The sequence below is a fragment of the Haliotis rubra genome, unplaced genomic scaffold (assembly GCF_003918875.1).
Source record: "Haliotis rubra isolate DU_JTF1 unplaced genomic scaffold, ASM391887v1 Scf1454, whole genome shotgun sequence".
Lineage (NCBI taxonomy): Eukaryota > Metazoa > Mollusca > Gastropoda > Lepetellida > Haliotidae > Haliotis > Haliotis rubra.
The window spans coordinates 127,619-144,047 of record NW_025765397.1 but is presented as its reverse complement, the minus strand read 5'-3'; the positions used below and the strand labels follow the sequence as shown (position 1 = coordinate 144,047).

General features: G+C 38.5%; 1 protein-coding gene across 1 annotated transcript in view; it reads right to left on the bottom strand.

The window, feature by feature from the left end:
* Positions 1 to 5,908: 5,908 nt before the first annotated feature.
* LOC124269544 overlaps positions 5,909 to 16,429 on the bottom strand; it is a 43,074-nt gene continuing 32,553 nt past the window's right edge. Inside the window, exons 18-27 of the mRNA XM_046704575.1 lie at positions 16,163 to 16,393; positions 15,413 to 15,583; positions 14,975 to 15,175; positions 13,843 to 14,136; positions 13,270 to 13,464; positions 12,809 to 12,964; positions 10,867 to 10,908; positions 8,590 to 8,704; positions 7,161 to 7,256; positions 5,909 to 7,130 (exon numbers count right to left, since the gene is read on the bottom strand). Coding sequence (XP_046560531.1) covers positions 6,965 to 7,130; positions 7,161 to 7,256; positions 8,590 to 8,704; positions 10,867 to 10,908; positions 12,809 to 12,964; positions 13,270 to 13,464; positions 13,843 to 14,136; positions 14,975 to 15,175; positions 15,413 to 15,583; positions 16,163 to 16,393 — 1,667 coding nt within the window. The 3' untranslated portion in view covers positions 5,909 to 6,964. The remainder of the gene's footprint in view (positions 7,131 to 7,160; positions 7,257 to 8,589; positions 8,705 to 10,866; positions 10,909 to 12,808; positions 12,965 to 13,269; positions 13,465 to 13,842; positions 14,137 to 14,974; positions 15,176 to 15,412; positions 15,584 to 16,162; positions 16,394 to 16,429) is intronic.

The window sequence follows — 16,429 nt, the reverse complement described above, 5'->3', positions numbered from 1 at the left end:
ATTAAAATGTGAAATTCAACGTAATGCAACGACATAATCATAATAATTCGTCTTGGACGTCTCCCTTGTCACATAAAGTAAGTAAAAAGGAAATCTGATATCACAATGTTTTATCCATTATATAGATTGTATCTAATACACTCAAGCATGTATGATGCGATGTACCTATTTGTCTGCATTTTGTATTATGGGCCTCTGGCCTAGAACTACATAAATAAATCTGTCTGTCTGTCTGTCTGTCTGGTGCTCAATGCACTGAATTCCAAACCATGTGGATTTGAAAATGCGGGAATATGGCTGTCACTCAAGAAACGGTTACGTTTATGTTTGAGATAGATGTGTTAAGAGGCAAAATGATAAGGGATGAAAAATAGATAATAGCAAGGTTTTTCCGTGATCCGATTGGCAAGGAGACTGACAGGCCTCATACGAAGGTTGATAATGACAAGGAACAGAAAAAAACAACTTCTAACAAATGAAAAGAGCCGACGGATAGTTGAATACAGTTCTTGTAAGAAACCAAGGGTCATCCATTCCGACAAATAGTGGTGGACAAAAGCTGAAGTGGACTTGAACATGCAGTTAAAAGTTGATCGAAGTTTCGATTTAATTTTAATGACAAAGTTATGAAGTTTCTTTTAAATATGTATCAGTATTTAACAGCCAGTGTCAATGTATGTTAATCTCATAAGCACTATTCAGAGAGCTTTTAAACATATATAACCAGGATCTGTCAGGACAATGAATATTTTCATAGACTTAACAAATATGGTGACTTTATTATTTTCCTGAATGTTTCTTTATAATAAAAATAATGCTTCAATTGTTTCTCATTAATTAAGGCAATCCCTCAAAATCTTTTGAATAATGAATTTCGACTGAGTGTTTTTAAAAGGATTTTCTGATGTGTCAACAAATAAGATTCATGATTCAATCTTCATTATTTGTTTGCATACAAACATTTCAAGACCTGTTCTCCCTAATTAAATTAAATTAAGAAGATGAAGGGAGTAATTTGTTGAACTTGCATATTCTGAAACACAAGTACCTAGAGGTTTTTGGACAGTTTAAGGTCATTGCTACTTTGAACAATAAATGTACACTAACAAATTAGTTTATAAGTTATGTTAACACGTTTCTGATAGTTTAGGGTATTCATGACAGAGAAAGAAAAGCTTCATTACCCTCAATGGGAATTTGTTTTACATCATCACAGAGCACACATTGGTACTTAAATAATTAAGATATAAAAGAACTTTTCACAGGCAAATGTACTGTGAAATATAACACACACACACACACACACACACACCCACACATAAATGTACATGCAGAACAGTAATAGTAAAAAACAACAGTAAAATGAAAAAACAAAGGTATAAAGAAAACAATTGTTTGTAAAGTATACTTTTTACAGTATTTGAAAGTATGAGATTGAAATAATACCTCACCTGACTTGAATTTAAACTCTTTTATAGTTGATGGTCCCTACAAATGACCTTCAGGACAGGTTCACAACAGTCCTGTGGACCTGCAACCAGTGTGTGCTACCACTTGACGACAGCCTATGACCCGTTGCAAAGAAACCGTCAAAAAGCGATAAATCTCTCCAAAAAAAAAGAACAAAGTGGCAGTTTTGAAGAAATGACTTTGTTGTTGTACTGTGATACAATGTGACATTTAAAGAGTCTCTATTAAAAGTTTGTAGCATATCTTACTTAATTAAGATTCAATACATGCATTCTGTCAGGATTTCATATAGTTTCCTTATATTATTGATATATAAACTGTCTAAATCTGAGAAATAAGCATTCTCACAATAAGGAAACCCTCCTTTTATGGTCAGGGTACAGTAGTTGGTTCATCAGAATTGAGTGTCTATACGGTCTGCCGCCATCATCCAGGAATAATCCTCTCACACACTGACTTTTTAGATGATTTGTCAAAATAGTTCGCATCATATCCAAGAAAACAGTGCATGTTTTTTGGACACTTTAATTTTCACTTTGACGACATAGCAAAGTCTGATGTGAAGAAAATAGTGTCATTGTTAAATTATCACTCGCTGAAACAACATGTCACGTCAGTCTACTCATAAATCTGGTCATATCCTAGACTGGATTGTGACTGCTCAAAACAATACTTCTCTTGTCAACAACATAACTGGTTCTGATCACTTCCTAATACTGATATCGCTTAACATGCAGAGACCAAAGAATTCAGTTGTCACAATGGAAAGTCGGAATATCAGAGGAATTGACAAGGTGAAATGTAGAAGTGACATAGCAACGTCTGATCTGTTACAAAAAGACTGATGGAATACTTGAATGTGCATGACATCCTGGATGACTATCAGTTTGCTTATCATCCTCATGACTCAACAGAGACGTTGCTCTTGAGCGTTGTGAATGCCCTATAGTGTGTTGTAGATTCTGGAGATATGGCACTGTTGACTCTCTTAGGTATTGCCGGAACCGTGCTCGCCTGGTTCACATCTTGACTCTACAACAGAAGACAATGTGTGTGTGTCTCTGGAAAGTTATTCTGAGATAACAGTGCTCTCTTGTGGTGTGCCGTAAGTTTCAGTACTGGGTCCAGTTTTGTTTCTTATCTATGTCAATCATCTCAAAGACGTCACCGACAAGTTTGACACTCCTCTCTTCTCATATGCTGGTGATGTGGAATTGATGAATAAATTCAATATAGGCTCTTTACTAAGTACCTCTCAGCAGATTGAAAACATACACGTCTGTAAATATAATCGTGGATGACTGAAAAGAAACAAAAACTAAATGGCGAGAAAACTGAGGTATTGTTAGTGGGAAGACAGCAACACACCGACAAGGTGAATATGGATGAAGTGAAGATTGCCTCTGCCTGTATCTCTCCCTCAAGACGAGTCAAGGATCTAGGATCTAGGAGTGCAGCTGCATTCTGACCTATCCATATCCTCACAAGTTGAACATCTGTGTAAGATCTGCTTTCAACATCTTCGTACCATTGGCACAATCAGGAAGTACATCACCAAGCAGAGTGCACATCCTAGTTAGATGTCTAGTAGTTTCCCGTCCAGACTATTGCAATAGCCTTCTCACCAGACTCTGTAAAGAACCTATAAAAAGGCTCCAGAAAGTTCAGAATACCACAGCCAGAATTATTTCTAAATATGTCCATATATCTCCTATCTTACACTCCCTACATGGGCTTCCTGTTCAATACCGGATAGACTTTAAAGTTGTGTACATCGTATATAAGTGCCTCAACAATCCTGCTCCTTCATATCTATCATCCCTGTTAACCCAGCATGTTCCATCCAGGATTCTTCGTTCTCAAGATCAACATATACTGGTAGTTCCCCCGGCTCGCCTCTTTTCCTACGGAAAGAAAAGTTTTCACAACGTTGTTCCACTCCTATGGAACTCTCCAAATATAACTTTGTGAAACAACTGATTCTTTCACGAAAAATCTGAAGGCCCCTTTCTTCACTAAAGCCTTCCAGTGACTCTTCATTTTCCTTGTACATAGATTCTCAGTGCCATAAGCATGCATTCGTGGGTGGACACTGGCGCTTTAAAAATATCCCAATTGTTATTATTATTTTCTGTCACCAACTTGAAAAGAAGATGGCAAACTGCACTTTTTTCCTTTAAAGTTTCCTTTTTTCGCCTACCCGGCCCTCATCATCACCAGTTTGGATATGAGTAACCAAAATAATGAGCGGTTGTGAGCATACGCTTTGAGGATAACTCTGTATTTCATTATTATCATATATTAATGTAAATATTCTGATCTTCAATATTCTGAGATTTACATTGGCGTAGAACGGTTATAGAGACATTGAATTCGGCTCGGAGTCAGTATAATGTGTCTGAGTGGGATATTCATGCACTAGCACTATAAAACCAGCTTAGGTCTGGGCTAGTACAAGCAGCCACACACACGCATGCACGTCGTCATATGAGCGAAATATTCTTAAGTACAACGTTTAACCCCATTTCATTTCATCTCAAATATGTCAACGTATCTCCGGGTGTTATAAGTCAAAGATGCGTAGTCATTGGTCAAAAAAGAGAAACAAAATTGGAATAAACCCATCCAAAGTCTGCCTGCCCTCCATGGAAGGTCTGTAGTTGTTTCCACTTACAATGCCTCAAGTAACATAGCCCTTATATGTAGATATCATAAGATAAATTGTTTGATGAAAGAGCTTTGGTATGCGTGCCAGCACGTGGATTCTCAACAACGCAAAGGATTTGCTTGAAGTTTTACAATCTCAGAAACAGACCGAGTTCAGTTATATCAAAACAAGTGATTTTTCAACGTTGTACACCACTATCCCACTTGACAAACTTAAGGAAACACTTCATCCCTGATGCATGGTGCATTTGTAAAAAGCGTTGCGAACAAAGATTACCTACACATCTATTTTAAAAGGTTGAGGACAATTTGTAACAAGCTACAGGAAATGCCATTTGAAATGCTGGCCTTCCCCATTAGTAAAATCTTTGTACAATTCAGTGGTAGACATTGTGCTACACTCCTTGTGGATCTGTTTTCTGCACGGGTTGGCAAAATCAAAACAAGGTAATTTGGCCAAGAAGTTTAACTTCCACTGATTTACTAACCTTAGCTTGAAATTAAGGAGACAAGTGAGACAGCCTCAACTGTTTCATATTTAGATCTAGGCATAAAGATTCAGAGTAAACACTCTCAGAAAGCTGTATGGCAAAAGGGATGACTTTCCAATAGTCATCTTTGAGCACTATTCAAACAGCTCCAGCCTTTCACATTTTTTTAAGGTACAATATAGCATACTCTTATGACTCAGAAGTTGTTCGATCAAGCTTACAATACTCAAAGCCTATGGAAGGCCTGTGACGGTCATGATATCCTATGCATATCCCTATTTTGACTTCTGACTCGATTGTTTGCAGACTGTGTCTTACAGCTGTTATACTGCTGATTGCGTCGTCAAACATTACGTACAACAGGCAAAGGGCCATATCTGCTTGTCAATGCACCATTCCCAGATCTGTCTGGTAATTTTGTTACACAGAGGTAGTTGATCTGCGCTGCTTTTTCCTCAAAGAACCAATGTGTTGAAGTACTGACCCCATTCACTACTCCTCCCAAAGCTGAGTTTAAAAGCGTCTGATTTTACAAGCTGAGGTTGAGGTTGTTCTAAGACTTGAGGCCATAGGCAAACAATATCCATTGTAAATCATCCACACAATCAGTGTCTAACTTTGCTACAGCACCTTAGTTTCTCTATTGTAACTTCAGGTATTTTTTTATGTGATTTCTAAATGTTTGTAATACACTGGTCCGAACTTAACCCTCGATGAACTAGCACTCAACTGTCCTATCAAAGCTGACAGTTCTCTGATTGTTAAGTTTCCTTAGGAAGTACACAGCACAGGTCTGTTTTATTTTGCCACACAGCCCGGTGGGAAGTGCGTCTTGCCATTCTGAATCTCATATGCTTTGATCCAATATGAAAAGATTAATATCTAGTTCAATTCGGTAGCCCAGTGGAAGAAACCGTCTGTTTGACCGTTTTGAAAGATATCATATTGTGAATGGCTAATGTCCATTGTTTTGATTGTTTTGCCAATTCCAAGCAATAGTTGCACAGGAGACAATTGGTGAGGAAGACAATTGGTGGCCTTAGTATGACTACGTCTTGTGTAAAATTCCCATTCCCATGATTACACATCTTGTATGCAAAGATAAAGGTTTCAGGAAATAATGAACATCCATGACATGGCATCTTACCTTTGATTTTATATTTAGGTCTTTCAGTTTCATTCATTTTCTAGTTGCCATTGCCATTTTGACAGGTTAGGGTACATTTTGATATTCTATTCCCAAAAGCAGTCAACCAACTGCTTGAATGTATACGTCAAGACAGGCTTCCATACTTTATTTCTGAAAGTCACTGCAATATTTCGGAAAGGCTTAACATAGGACAGACTGACAGAAACCACTCACAGAACATGACATACAGACAACTTTTGAAAATTGTGCGTGAGGAATAGTCAAATGTTAGCAGTATCTAACGTGTATAAAATGTCTTCACATGCAGCACAGCCCCTTGTGACTTTTATTCTGGATTTGTACTATTTGTGTCGGATGACCGTCTGATTATGATTTGGAGATTTTATGTGCGCTTTCAGATATGATGCTTATATCGCACACGTCTTCTTTACATGCAGCACAGTTCCTTGAGACTTTTATCCTGGATAAGGTCGTTTTGTCTTGGAAGACCATCACAACTGTGGTGTCTGTACACATATATACTCATGCCAATAATGGTTGTCACCCCCCTCCCCACCCCAAACCCCTCTCCAATTAAAAAAATTGAAGGGGGTGACAACCATTATTTGCATGTGTATATTTAAACATGTCCTTTTTTCACTGACATGTACGTGTCAAATGAGTGAAATCATGCAATTGGAGGACATTGACGGAACGGTCAATTTAACATAGGTTATCAGAACAGAACGAAAAACGAAACATCCTGACCTCTAAAGAACATGTTTTACAAATACAGTTGAACACAAGAGAAGATATACTCAAAATACAGAATGTGAGGCTTATCAGCTTATTCCTACATACTCTCAGAACGTAACAATATATATATATATATGAATTGTATTAGACTATCAATGACTGAACCAAAAGAGGAGCACACACTCCTGATACATAAACCTGATAATCTTTATAAATATGTAAACTTTCATGTTTCAATAACATTTTCCTCGTGGTCTAAAGAGGTATTTTGTCATTATCGAACGACAAAGGCGCACATGTGCCTGATTACTAAATGCAGCTTATAACATTTTAGAACCTAGCAACATACATAATAGGTTCATAGCTGTGTTAGAATGTTTATTGGAATGGCGTTTCAATTGTCGACGGAAGAATCTATTGACCGTAGGTTCGATTCATCATAGGTTGCATTTCAATTGTTGACGGAAGGATCTATTGGCGCTTTCTCTGCTGGGACTTCCTTTACTTCGATTAAACTGAGCTTCGATGTAGGGGTCATATTTGTACTGTAGGGTGGCGGAGCTGTGGGTGGCGGAGTGGAACTTGTACCGTTAATGTCAAAGAGCGCGGCCGGAGTGGTAATAAATTTCAGTTCATTCAGTTGAGTGGAGGGTCTCTTAGAGCAGGGCGGCGGGAGGGAAGCTACCGACACACGATGATGGGACATCTTGTAGAACGATCCAGCAGTGGATGGTCTTGATGGTCTGAAAGAAGATAAACAGCGTGAATAATATATTTCAAAAGTAAAGAAATTCAAATTCCCATAAATTCATTCAAGACCAGTTTATTTCGGAAACGGTTGTGATGAAATCTCCTTGTGAGAACAACAGAAGTCCCTGCCGAATTCCTGAAACACTGAAAGTACCGGTCAAACCTCGTACAATTGATGTATTAAGTTGGTGACCGTTATACTTCCCAGTTGGCCTTTCAATAGAGAGTAATGTCTGATTTAATCACAATTCGTCCAAAATAATGGACCCAAGCAACTACAGTACATTCGAGGAATTACGCGGATATTTCCCTACTTAAATTAGATTTTGAGTGACTATGTGAAACATGTCATGATACATTTCCTACATACCATTGTAGAAGTTTCAAAGTTATTGCGAAAACATATTCAAAAATAATAATCGGTGAGTAGCGGCCCCTCATTAAGTGACTCACGCTGTTGTCCATAACTGCATAACATGTACACAGCGTGTAATACATGCACGGCAATAACTACACTGCTGTCATCCTATTTACTTCTGCTACTTCTGCTATACTTAAATCAGCCAAGAACATGAACAGAAGTCAGACGTGCTGTTAATTCTCAACCATGTGTTGACTCTGACTGTTTATTATGGCATGGAAAGAGATAGATTGCTGAAGCCATTTCGGCGATTAAGGGAAAATGTGTCACGTCAGAACTTTGTTAACGCTGGGAATAAGTATAATACTATCATTCGTGACAAAAAGAGACATCACATATGGGACACATGAGCTATAACCTATCACCCAATATAAACAATGCGAAGTTATTCTAGAGGACTTTGAAGAATGTCAAATTTGACGTTAAAAAGCCACCATTTATATCTTCAGATCATTGGCTTAATCATTTTGATAATTTGTAATGGCACTGTGAACGATTCATTTAATACGTTTAACACCCAAAATGATGATACTGTTTGATAACATCTTGGATTCATCCATAACAGAGAAGGAAGTCTTGAACGGTAGAAGTTTGGCACATCTTCTGGGTTGGATGGCATCATTCCTGTATTTATTGTTTCAGCCCAAGATATTGAGCACAAACAGTGTATCATGGGCTTCAAGTGAATGAACACTTCTTCTTCTACTCTCCATTCCCTATAAATAATAGAGCACTAAAACAAAAGAATGACGCCACAAATATAATTGTGGCGTAAAATTAAAACTAAAATACAGGGTTAACTTCATTATGTGCCCTTAATTCATTCTCAAAGACTTCCAGGCCCTTATGTTGGTACGGAAAATTGTAATAGAACGCGTATTTGAAATAATTAACATTGTTCTTACCTGTTCGTGATTTTGCAGTTGCCCTTCTTCATCGCCACAATGATAACACCAACAACGATGAAGCAGGCAGCACCGAGACAGCCCAAGACTATGGCTGTTGTCTTCGACTGAGGTTCTGTAAACATTATTAAACAGCTACAGTGTTTATTAGGCCACACAGTGCAGATGCAGGTAACTAAAACTGTGCACTTGACTCAAATATCTTGGGATTGTGATTAATATGTCCTGGATTTATGAATAACATACCTTGGTATACAAGTTACAGGAACTATTTTATCAAACACGTTGATTGTGTGAGGAGAGGCTAAGAGAAGTCTTCTTCTACTGAGCGTTTGGTCAAAACGTCCCAATCCACACGTTTCTAATATATTACAATATACATGTAAGCAAGAATGTACAAATGCTTAGTTTAGACAGTTTAGATAGAGCATTTAGTAGACATTAGTCCCGAAGACGCTTGGAGACTACAACATAGGAAGTTAAAGCGTTTTAATTAATGACGGTTTGGTTATAACTTATTACAATCAGTAATTATTAACCATCATATTCACAGGTCAAATAAAACTTAAGAGCCATTCAAAGTGAAACAACTCATCCAGATTTCAGAATAGTGCCCCGTAATGTGATTCCGGTAAACGGCACCACAAAGGAAGCTTTGTTAAATGTGTCAACGGACCAGGATAGCTGTATAACCATTGTAAGTAATCCCCAAGACCAGAAGGAAGTGGTGAAGGAACGTTATTTGATGTTTGTGATGACCACCAAAAGACGAATGATTAAAAACCAGTTGAGACAAAGATTCCAGAGACAGACCAGGAGCGTCCGACAATGAACTAAACCATTTAAGAGCCCGAGTATTCCCGTTGAGAGCAGTACTAATACCAAGAAGGATTGGATGGGTCATTATTTGAAATTCTTGAAACCGTTGGATGAAATACATGGCAGGACCCCAGAGAATCGATACACACCTTGTGAACATAACCATCAGTGAGTCCACTGAAGGTCATCCCTATGCCCAGAAAAATGTGATGGATCCTCCCTTAATATCCACTGGGGCTGCCATGATGGATGAAATGAATGACAGGACACCAGAGAACACACATTCAGCTCCGCTCGCAGAATTTGGCGCCAATACGGTGGGTGAATTCGACCAGTGGAAGCCTAAGCTATTGATCATTTTGTGACGTCTTGAAATCGTATTAAGTTTAGAGTCTCCCAACTATGACCATGACCAGTTACCCCAATGATGTCAAAAGGTACGTTGGTCCAGAAAGGAATAACTTGCTATTCACACGGACATGAATAAACTACCATTGGTGAGGGGAAAATTGACTTATATAAAATGCTGAAAACACAAAGATCTCCTTTTAGTGGCACAAAGATCGAATGAGTTTCCATACACAATTCCCAATATGAATCTAATGACACCAAAATAAATATAGGTATCTTTGGTAAATATGTTTATTTGGATTTCCATGTAAGCATACAAACATGACTGCCATTGTAATCAGCTTCCAATGTTACGAAATGCAAAGAAAGCCTCAAAATGATCTGGAAGCGAAACATGAGAAGTACTTAAATCCTGGAAGAAGGTTATTTCCACGAAGGTTAAACATTGATGATTTTAGAGCGGTTAAAATTGCAAGTTATGAGTACGTTGCAGTCTTCATATTGGTAATTTGTATTTTGGGTATTTTGTATACTCTTTAAAACACTTTCTGGTTCCCCAAACAAAGTCGCGTGTTTGTCTCTGTTTTACACTGTTTGCATGTTTGGTGCTTAACGCCGCATTCAGCAGTTATACAACTATTTCATCGCGGTCTGAAAATGATTGAATCCGGACCAGACAATCCTGTGATTCAAATCAGGATCATCGATCTACGCAATTCAGATACGATGACATGCGTCAATCACGTCAGCGAGACTGACTACACAATTCCCGATTTTATACAATTATTCACCACTTCAGTAGGAATTCAATAGTAGAGATTTCGTTGTGTGTTGATATAACAGAATTACCATTCATGTTATAATATACATAAATATACAATGTCAACAGCAGAACATAACCTGTTATCTCTATTATCTGCCGAAACACATTCTGCATATATATATGTATATTATATTTATGTTAACTATGAACTAAATATACAACAAGAGGGAGCTGGTTTGTTGTGTCTATACAATATGTTTCTAGGAGTTATCCTCCAGACGCCAAATATATTCAAATGCACTATGTTTAGAATGTTTCATAAACCCCCTTTCTTGCACACTTACCATGCTCTTCTTTCGGGTCCTTCTCATTCTTCTCATCTGAATCTGTTTCGAAATTGAAGAAATATTACAGCTAATGGTTTAAATGCCACCCAGTTTGTAATATCAATAATAATAGTCACTGCATTAATATATGAAAATTGTTTTAACATTATCAATTGAACAAATCAAATATATATACTCATCTAAGTGTGCATTTGGACCAATGATTGCATTTACATATACTGATTTATGTAAAGGTTTGACTAAAAGCATTCTTTAATAGTTTCAGTCACTCTGCGTATTTGACAGCCACATCTGATGATATAATGAGTAAGCGAGTAAGTGATTGATTGTGTGAGTGAGTGAATATAGCCCGTAAAAGTGTACACAAAATTTAAGTGTATGTGATCCATGAAGATCATAAAAGGATCAATGTTAAAGCTTAAAGCGTTTTATACTAACGTGTAAATGACGTTAGATGGACAGTACATGCATATGTAAAGTAAATGATTAGTTATGTGTTGAAATGAAACGTTTACATGCATCACAAACCGAAACATGAGTCTCATTAACCTATTCAGACAATGACCTACTTTTTAGCCGATCCGAATTTTCTCGTGTGAAAGAGAAAATAGACATTACAAACAACTATGGTTACACTGAATTCCAATTTCTTGTTTCTTCAGAAAATGGTATTTACAAATGAATTTTAATTCTAAACTTTAATAACATCGTATTTCTATATTTTATGGCGAGAGGTTGGCAGCATGACCATAACTAAGACGTCACAGACTGCCCCTGTTTTATGAGGACGTAAAATGATTCACAATGCATCTGGCTCACTGGTTATACCTGTTATGTGTTTTTACGCATATTCAGAGTAGTTCTGTAACGCACAATGTGATTGATATACTATCAGTTCCATACCAGACCGCCAAACTATTCTAGCGGCAGAGCCTCGTTTTGAGATTTCCACGTTTCCGTTTGTCAGAGCTCGCTGTACGACAGAGCACGCTGTACGACATGTTTGCAAAGATTATCAGGAGCGTAGTGTTGCAACATACATGTGCTTAGATGTATCAAATAATACTGATTAATATGTATGTATCCAGTTAAATGAATTGGTCTCAAAATTCTGGACTGGTTATTGTACTAAGTTGCGCAATAGGACGGAACCGAGACTGTTGTGTAATAAATGTTCTGACTTGTGCCACATACATCAGTTCCATCAGATATTTCCTCACACTTGAGTGATACAAGCAATGGCGTTAGCGGCACATTTGTAGATTAAAGTTGAGATGCTGAGAAAAGCTGTTGTATAGCGATGATGAACGTGGGAACACAGACAGAGAGAGAGAGAGAGAGAGAGAGAGAGAGAGAGAGAGAGAGAGAGAGAGAGAGAGAGAGAGAGAGAGAGAGAGAGAGAGAGAGAGAGAGAGAGAGAGAGAGAGAGAGAGAGAGAGAGAGAGAGAGAGAGAGAGAGAGAGAGAGAGAGAGAGAGAGAGAGAGAGAGAGAGGCACACACACAGAGGCACACACTCACACATACACACGCATGCACGCACAGACACGCATACAAGCAAACAACACACACACATCCTTATGAACAACATTTATATAAAATGTCATTTACCTATTTAAATACTGACACTGTGGAGCTGGAAAATTTCATTCTTATCCCAAGTGTCAAATGATAAATATATGATACCATGATATTGAACTTTTGATCAGTAATCGTTTTAAGTGCATTTATAGTGAACGTATGGTGATACTGCAGGAGGTAGCGACCTGGAAGTTAAAGTTATGTTAGTAACTTGGTACTATGGATAATTATATAGTATTATAACAAATACATTTGTTTCAAAACTGTCAAAATCGTAAGACCTCTTTCCTAACTTTGTTAAGATCTTATAGACAAACAGCGATATTACATCGTTGAATTCGAGAACTATGAAAACACTACCTATGCACTGGCTGACATCATCCGCGCCCACTCCAGGAGTTGTCGTTCCTGACGGGCACATCAGGCAGGAAGTGCTAGCTGTTTCGTGTTGATAAGTGCCTTTCTCGCACAACTCACACTTGCCGTTTACCTCCTTTGAACCCGCGGGGCATAGTCCTGGACAAATGAGAGAATATTGCAAGACTGACAATTCTAAGATTTCAAAGCATGACGTTTTTGCACGACATTTTGCTTGTTGAAAGATATGATAATTCGAACACGTTGCCAAAGTATTGGACTTTATTCTTTTAAGAATGGTATGAAACTATAAAATCAGTTTATTCTTTTAAAGTAACTTGAGTAACATACAAAGATATGAATTTACAAATTCACAGCTCTAGTTTTTTTCCAATGAAAGGAAGGAAATGTGCTACAGGCAAATATATTGTGGGATGGAATGAAGTTGACCGTCGTGAACTGACCACAGACACCCTCTGTGGGCGTTGTTCCAGAAGGACAGGTGGTCACCGTCGTGGTGGACATTGAATCTGTATCTACCAGATAGGTGGCGCCATCTATGGTCAGTGTCAATAGTGTTTTACTGCTGTTGACAAGTGACTGGATAGAAAGTTCGGTCTTCATCAGTTTGTTCAGGTAGTTTGTAAGGCCTGTAGTTACTGTGAAACATAATAAAACATAGGTAATTGTTTGAGTAGGATTCTGGAAGCCGGCCAATAGATGTGGAAATGTATTGATAACAACGTCCTGTTATTTCCCTCCAAGTCGTGTTTCTATGTAGATTCCTTGAACATTATCAAACATGTGATAACGGTGTAAGAATATACATCAAAACGTGTTTCAGGTGTTGTCCAGAAAATATGTTGCTTTAACGACATTTAGCTAAATGGCATTATAACAAAATTACCTTATAATAGAGAAACGTATTGCCACCGTTTTCAAGCGATTACTCAAACAGATTGATTGGGGATATTTTATAGATTGCTTAACATCTAAATATGTTCTACCAATGTGGACAGATTCAACGTAACATTTACCAATGTTATTTTCAACAAACTCGGTGAGATCAAGAGATTCCGTGCTGCCCATGATGGTGGAAATGAGAACGGATACAACGGTGGGTGTTGTTGACCTCTTGCTCACTCCATCCCCATTGCAGCTGTTGATTTCAACCGACGCTGTACATATGTTCTCCTGGAGGCAGGTCAAGTCTTTCACACTGTCAGAAACTTGGGACTTGATTTCATCGGATCGACCATTACCAGAGGTACATGGGAAGTTTGGGTATGTGACGGTGTGGGTCACGTCGTAACGGGTGGCTCCCTCAGCAGCTAAATATGAGATAAAAAATCATTAACGTCATGAAATGGATTTAATCATCAAACGATAAATATGTAACAAGGTTAGAAGATAAGTTGCCAAGATTTCGCGGCAAAATGCTTGAACGTACAATTAAGAACGGCAGCCGAACGGATATGGAATTTGATTATTCCGTTGAACGCCCAGGAGCCATTCCATTCTTGGGTATAATGGAGGAAACTCAGTTTTGGATCCCCCGCCGTTATATAGATGGACAATTGCGACCTAAATAAGCAGTCTGGATTCTTAACATATTCTGCTGCCCAAGAAAGACAAAATGGCCTTGAATGTTATATGAGAGGATCACTGAAATTGATGACTTATAATATGTGTCTGCAGACTGATCTGTTCACACACAAAAAAAGAAGCTTTTGAACCAACTGGACGTGTTCATTCACCATACATTAATTTTAGATATGCATGTTCTACGATCAATGGAGAGCTTCACGTGCTTTTCATGTACCCGCCATTAAGAACATATCAAGTCTCAGTACACTGTTCTTACAGTTCGATAACTTGGAAAGTCAACTGATTTCGTTGTTTATAAGCAAATATGGGGTCTCCTGAACTGACAACAGCTCAAAGATGCAAAATGCTGTCATGTCACTGAAGGCTATTGCAAGGAGTGTTTGTTTCCATCCATCGACTATCAACCGATTGGCCAGTAAACACCAGCAAACTAAGGACCGTCGGCATTCAGACTGACCATGAGTGACGACTCTTGAATAGATTACAGCCCAATGTCTTTGACGTCACAGTTAGTGACACCAGTGGTAGATACATACACAAGTAAATATGGAATCAACTCACGTCGACAAGCAGGAGGTCTGGCGTTACTCTTGTGTTCCTGGTGGTTCCACACATAGTTACTGCCAGAACCACACTCATACACAGGTAACGGTTTCTGGGAGAACACCATATCCCCTCGGCATGCGATAGTGCATCTGGTGTAGCCATCAGACTCTGTACAGTTCTTCACATTTCCAGTGGACAGACGCAGTGTTGGGCACTCTAAGTTAAAATATAACAATAAACTGAGGCATCATGCAAACTGACTTGTATCTTGTTACTTTTCACGAAACTGTTGTGATATGCTATGATATACAGCTTCTAACACAAACACATAGAAATGTTGACATTTAGGAACCACCCTGAAATGTGACTTTTGGTCAACGATTACAACGGCTAAATTGTACCCTGTTAGGATCTGCCAGTAAATTAGATCTTGAGTGCACATCGGGTAGTTACCTGGGCAGGCGTCTATATTACATTGTTCTGTCTCCTCAGAAACGCCATCACAAGCGTCACCACCCTCGTCAGGTGGCGGGCTGTCACAACGACGACTTCGTGATCTGGTTCCGCCTCCACAAGACACTGAACACTCTGTCTTCTTTGACCATTCTCCCCAGTTGCCATTGACTTCAAGAAGAAATTTCAGAGATGTTACTGAGGCATACTTGAACATTTATGATCCTCATTCTTGTACAGAGCTAAGTCGCAATGGTCTCGTGTGTAGTGATTTACCTTCAGTTGTTGGCAATCTATAGCCTGATTGTATATTGTATTTGCTCTCTTTAAAAATAACATGCTAGTTTTACTTTTTTTTTGGTATCAGTGATACACTGGTAGGTTTACTGTTCTTCGTCAAGAAACTTTTACTTTCTAGTTTCATTGTTCTGTAATACAATAATTTGTTGTTCTCGTCACGATATGGATGAAATATTGCCGTTGTGACGATAAAAAATAACTCACTCACTCTTGTACAGAGCATTTGAAGACACGAATATCTCATTACAGTTGATTTCTCCTAAAAAAGGCATTTCCAGTTGATAGTTACATGACATTGATGGTTATATGACCTGATAGTAACAAAATACATTCCATGGCACATGTTTATTCTGTATACCCAGTCGTACAGTAGCACACATCCCTGTGCGTGCTATGGGATTTGGGAATTGGTAACTGGAATGTACTGCACATTTCCAAGTTGAAACACACCTATAAGCTCTTGACACAGTTGCCCCTTGAAACCCTTCAGGCACTTGCACGTGTAATTCCCGTTTCCGTTTTCACAGATGGCACTGTTCTGACACTCGTGATGTGCGCAGTAGTCTGGTGGGATGCTACACGTGTCCCCCGTCCAGCCATCTTGACAGTCACATGTGAATCCTTCCAGCTCGTCCTTGCAGGGGTTGGAGCCACAAGGGTTGGTAAGACAGCCATCAACAGCTGCAACAGATAGTCGTGCTGTTGTACATATCTCGC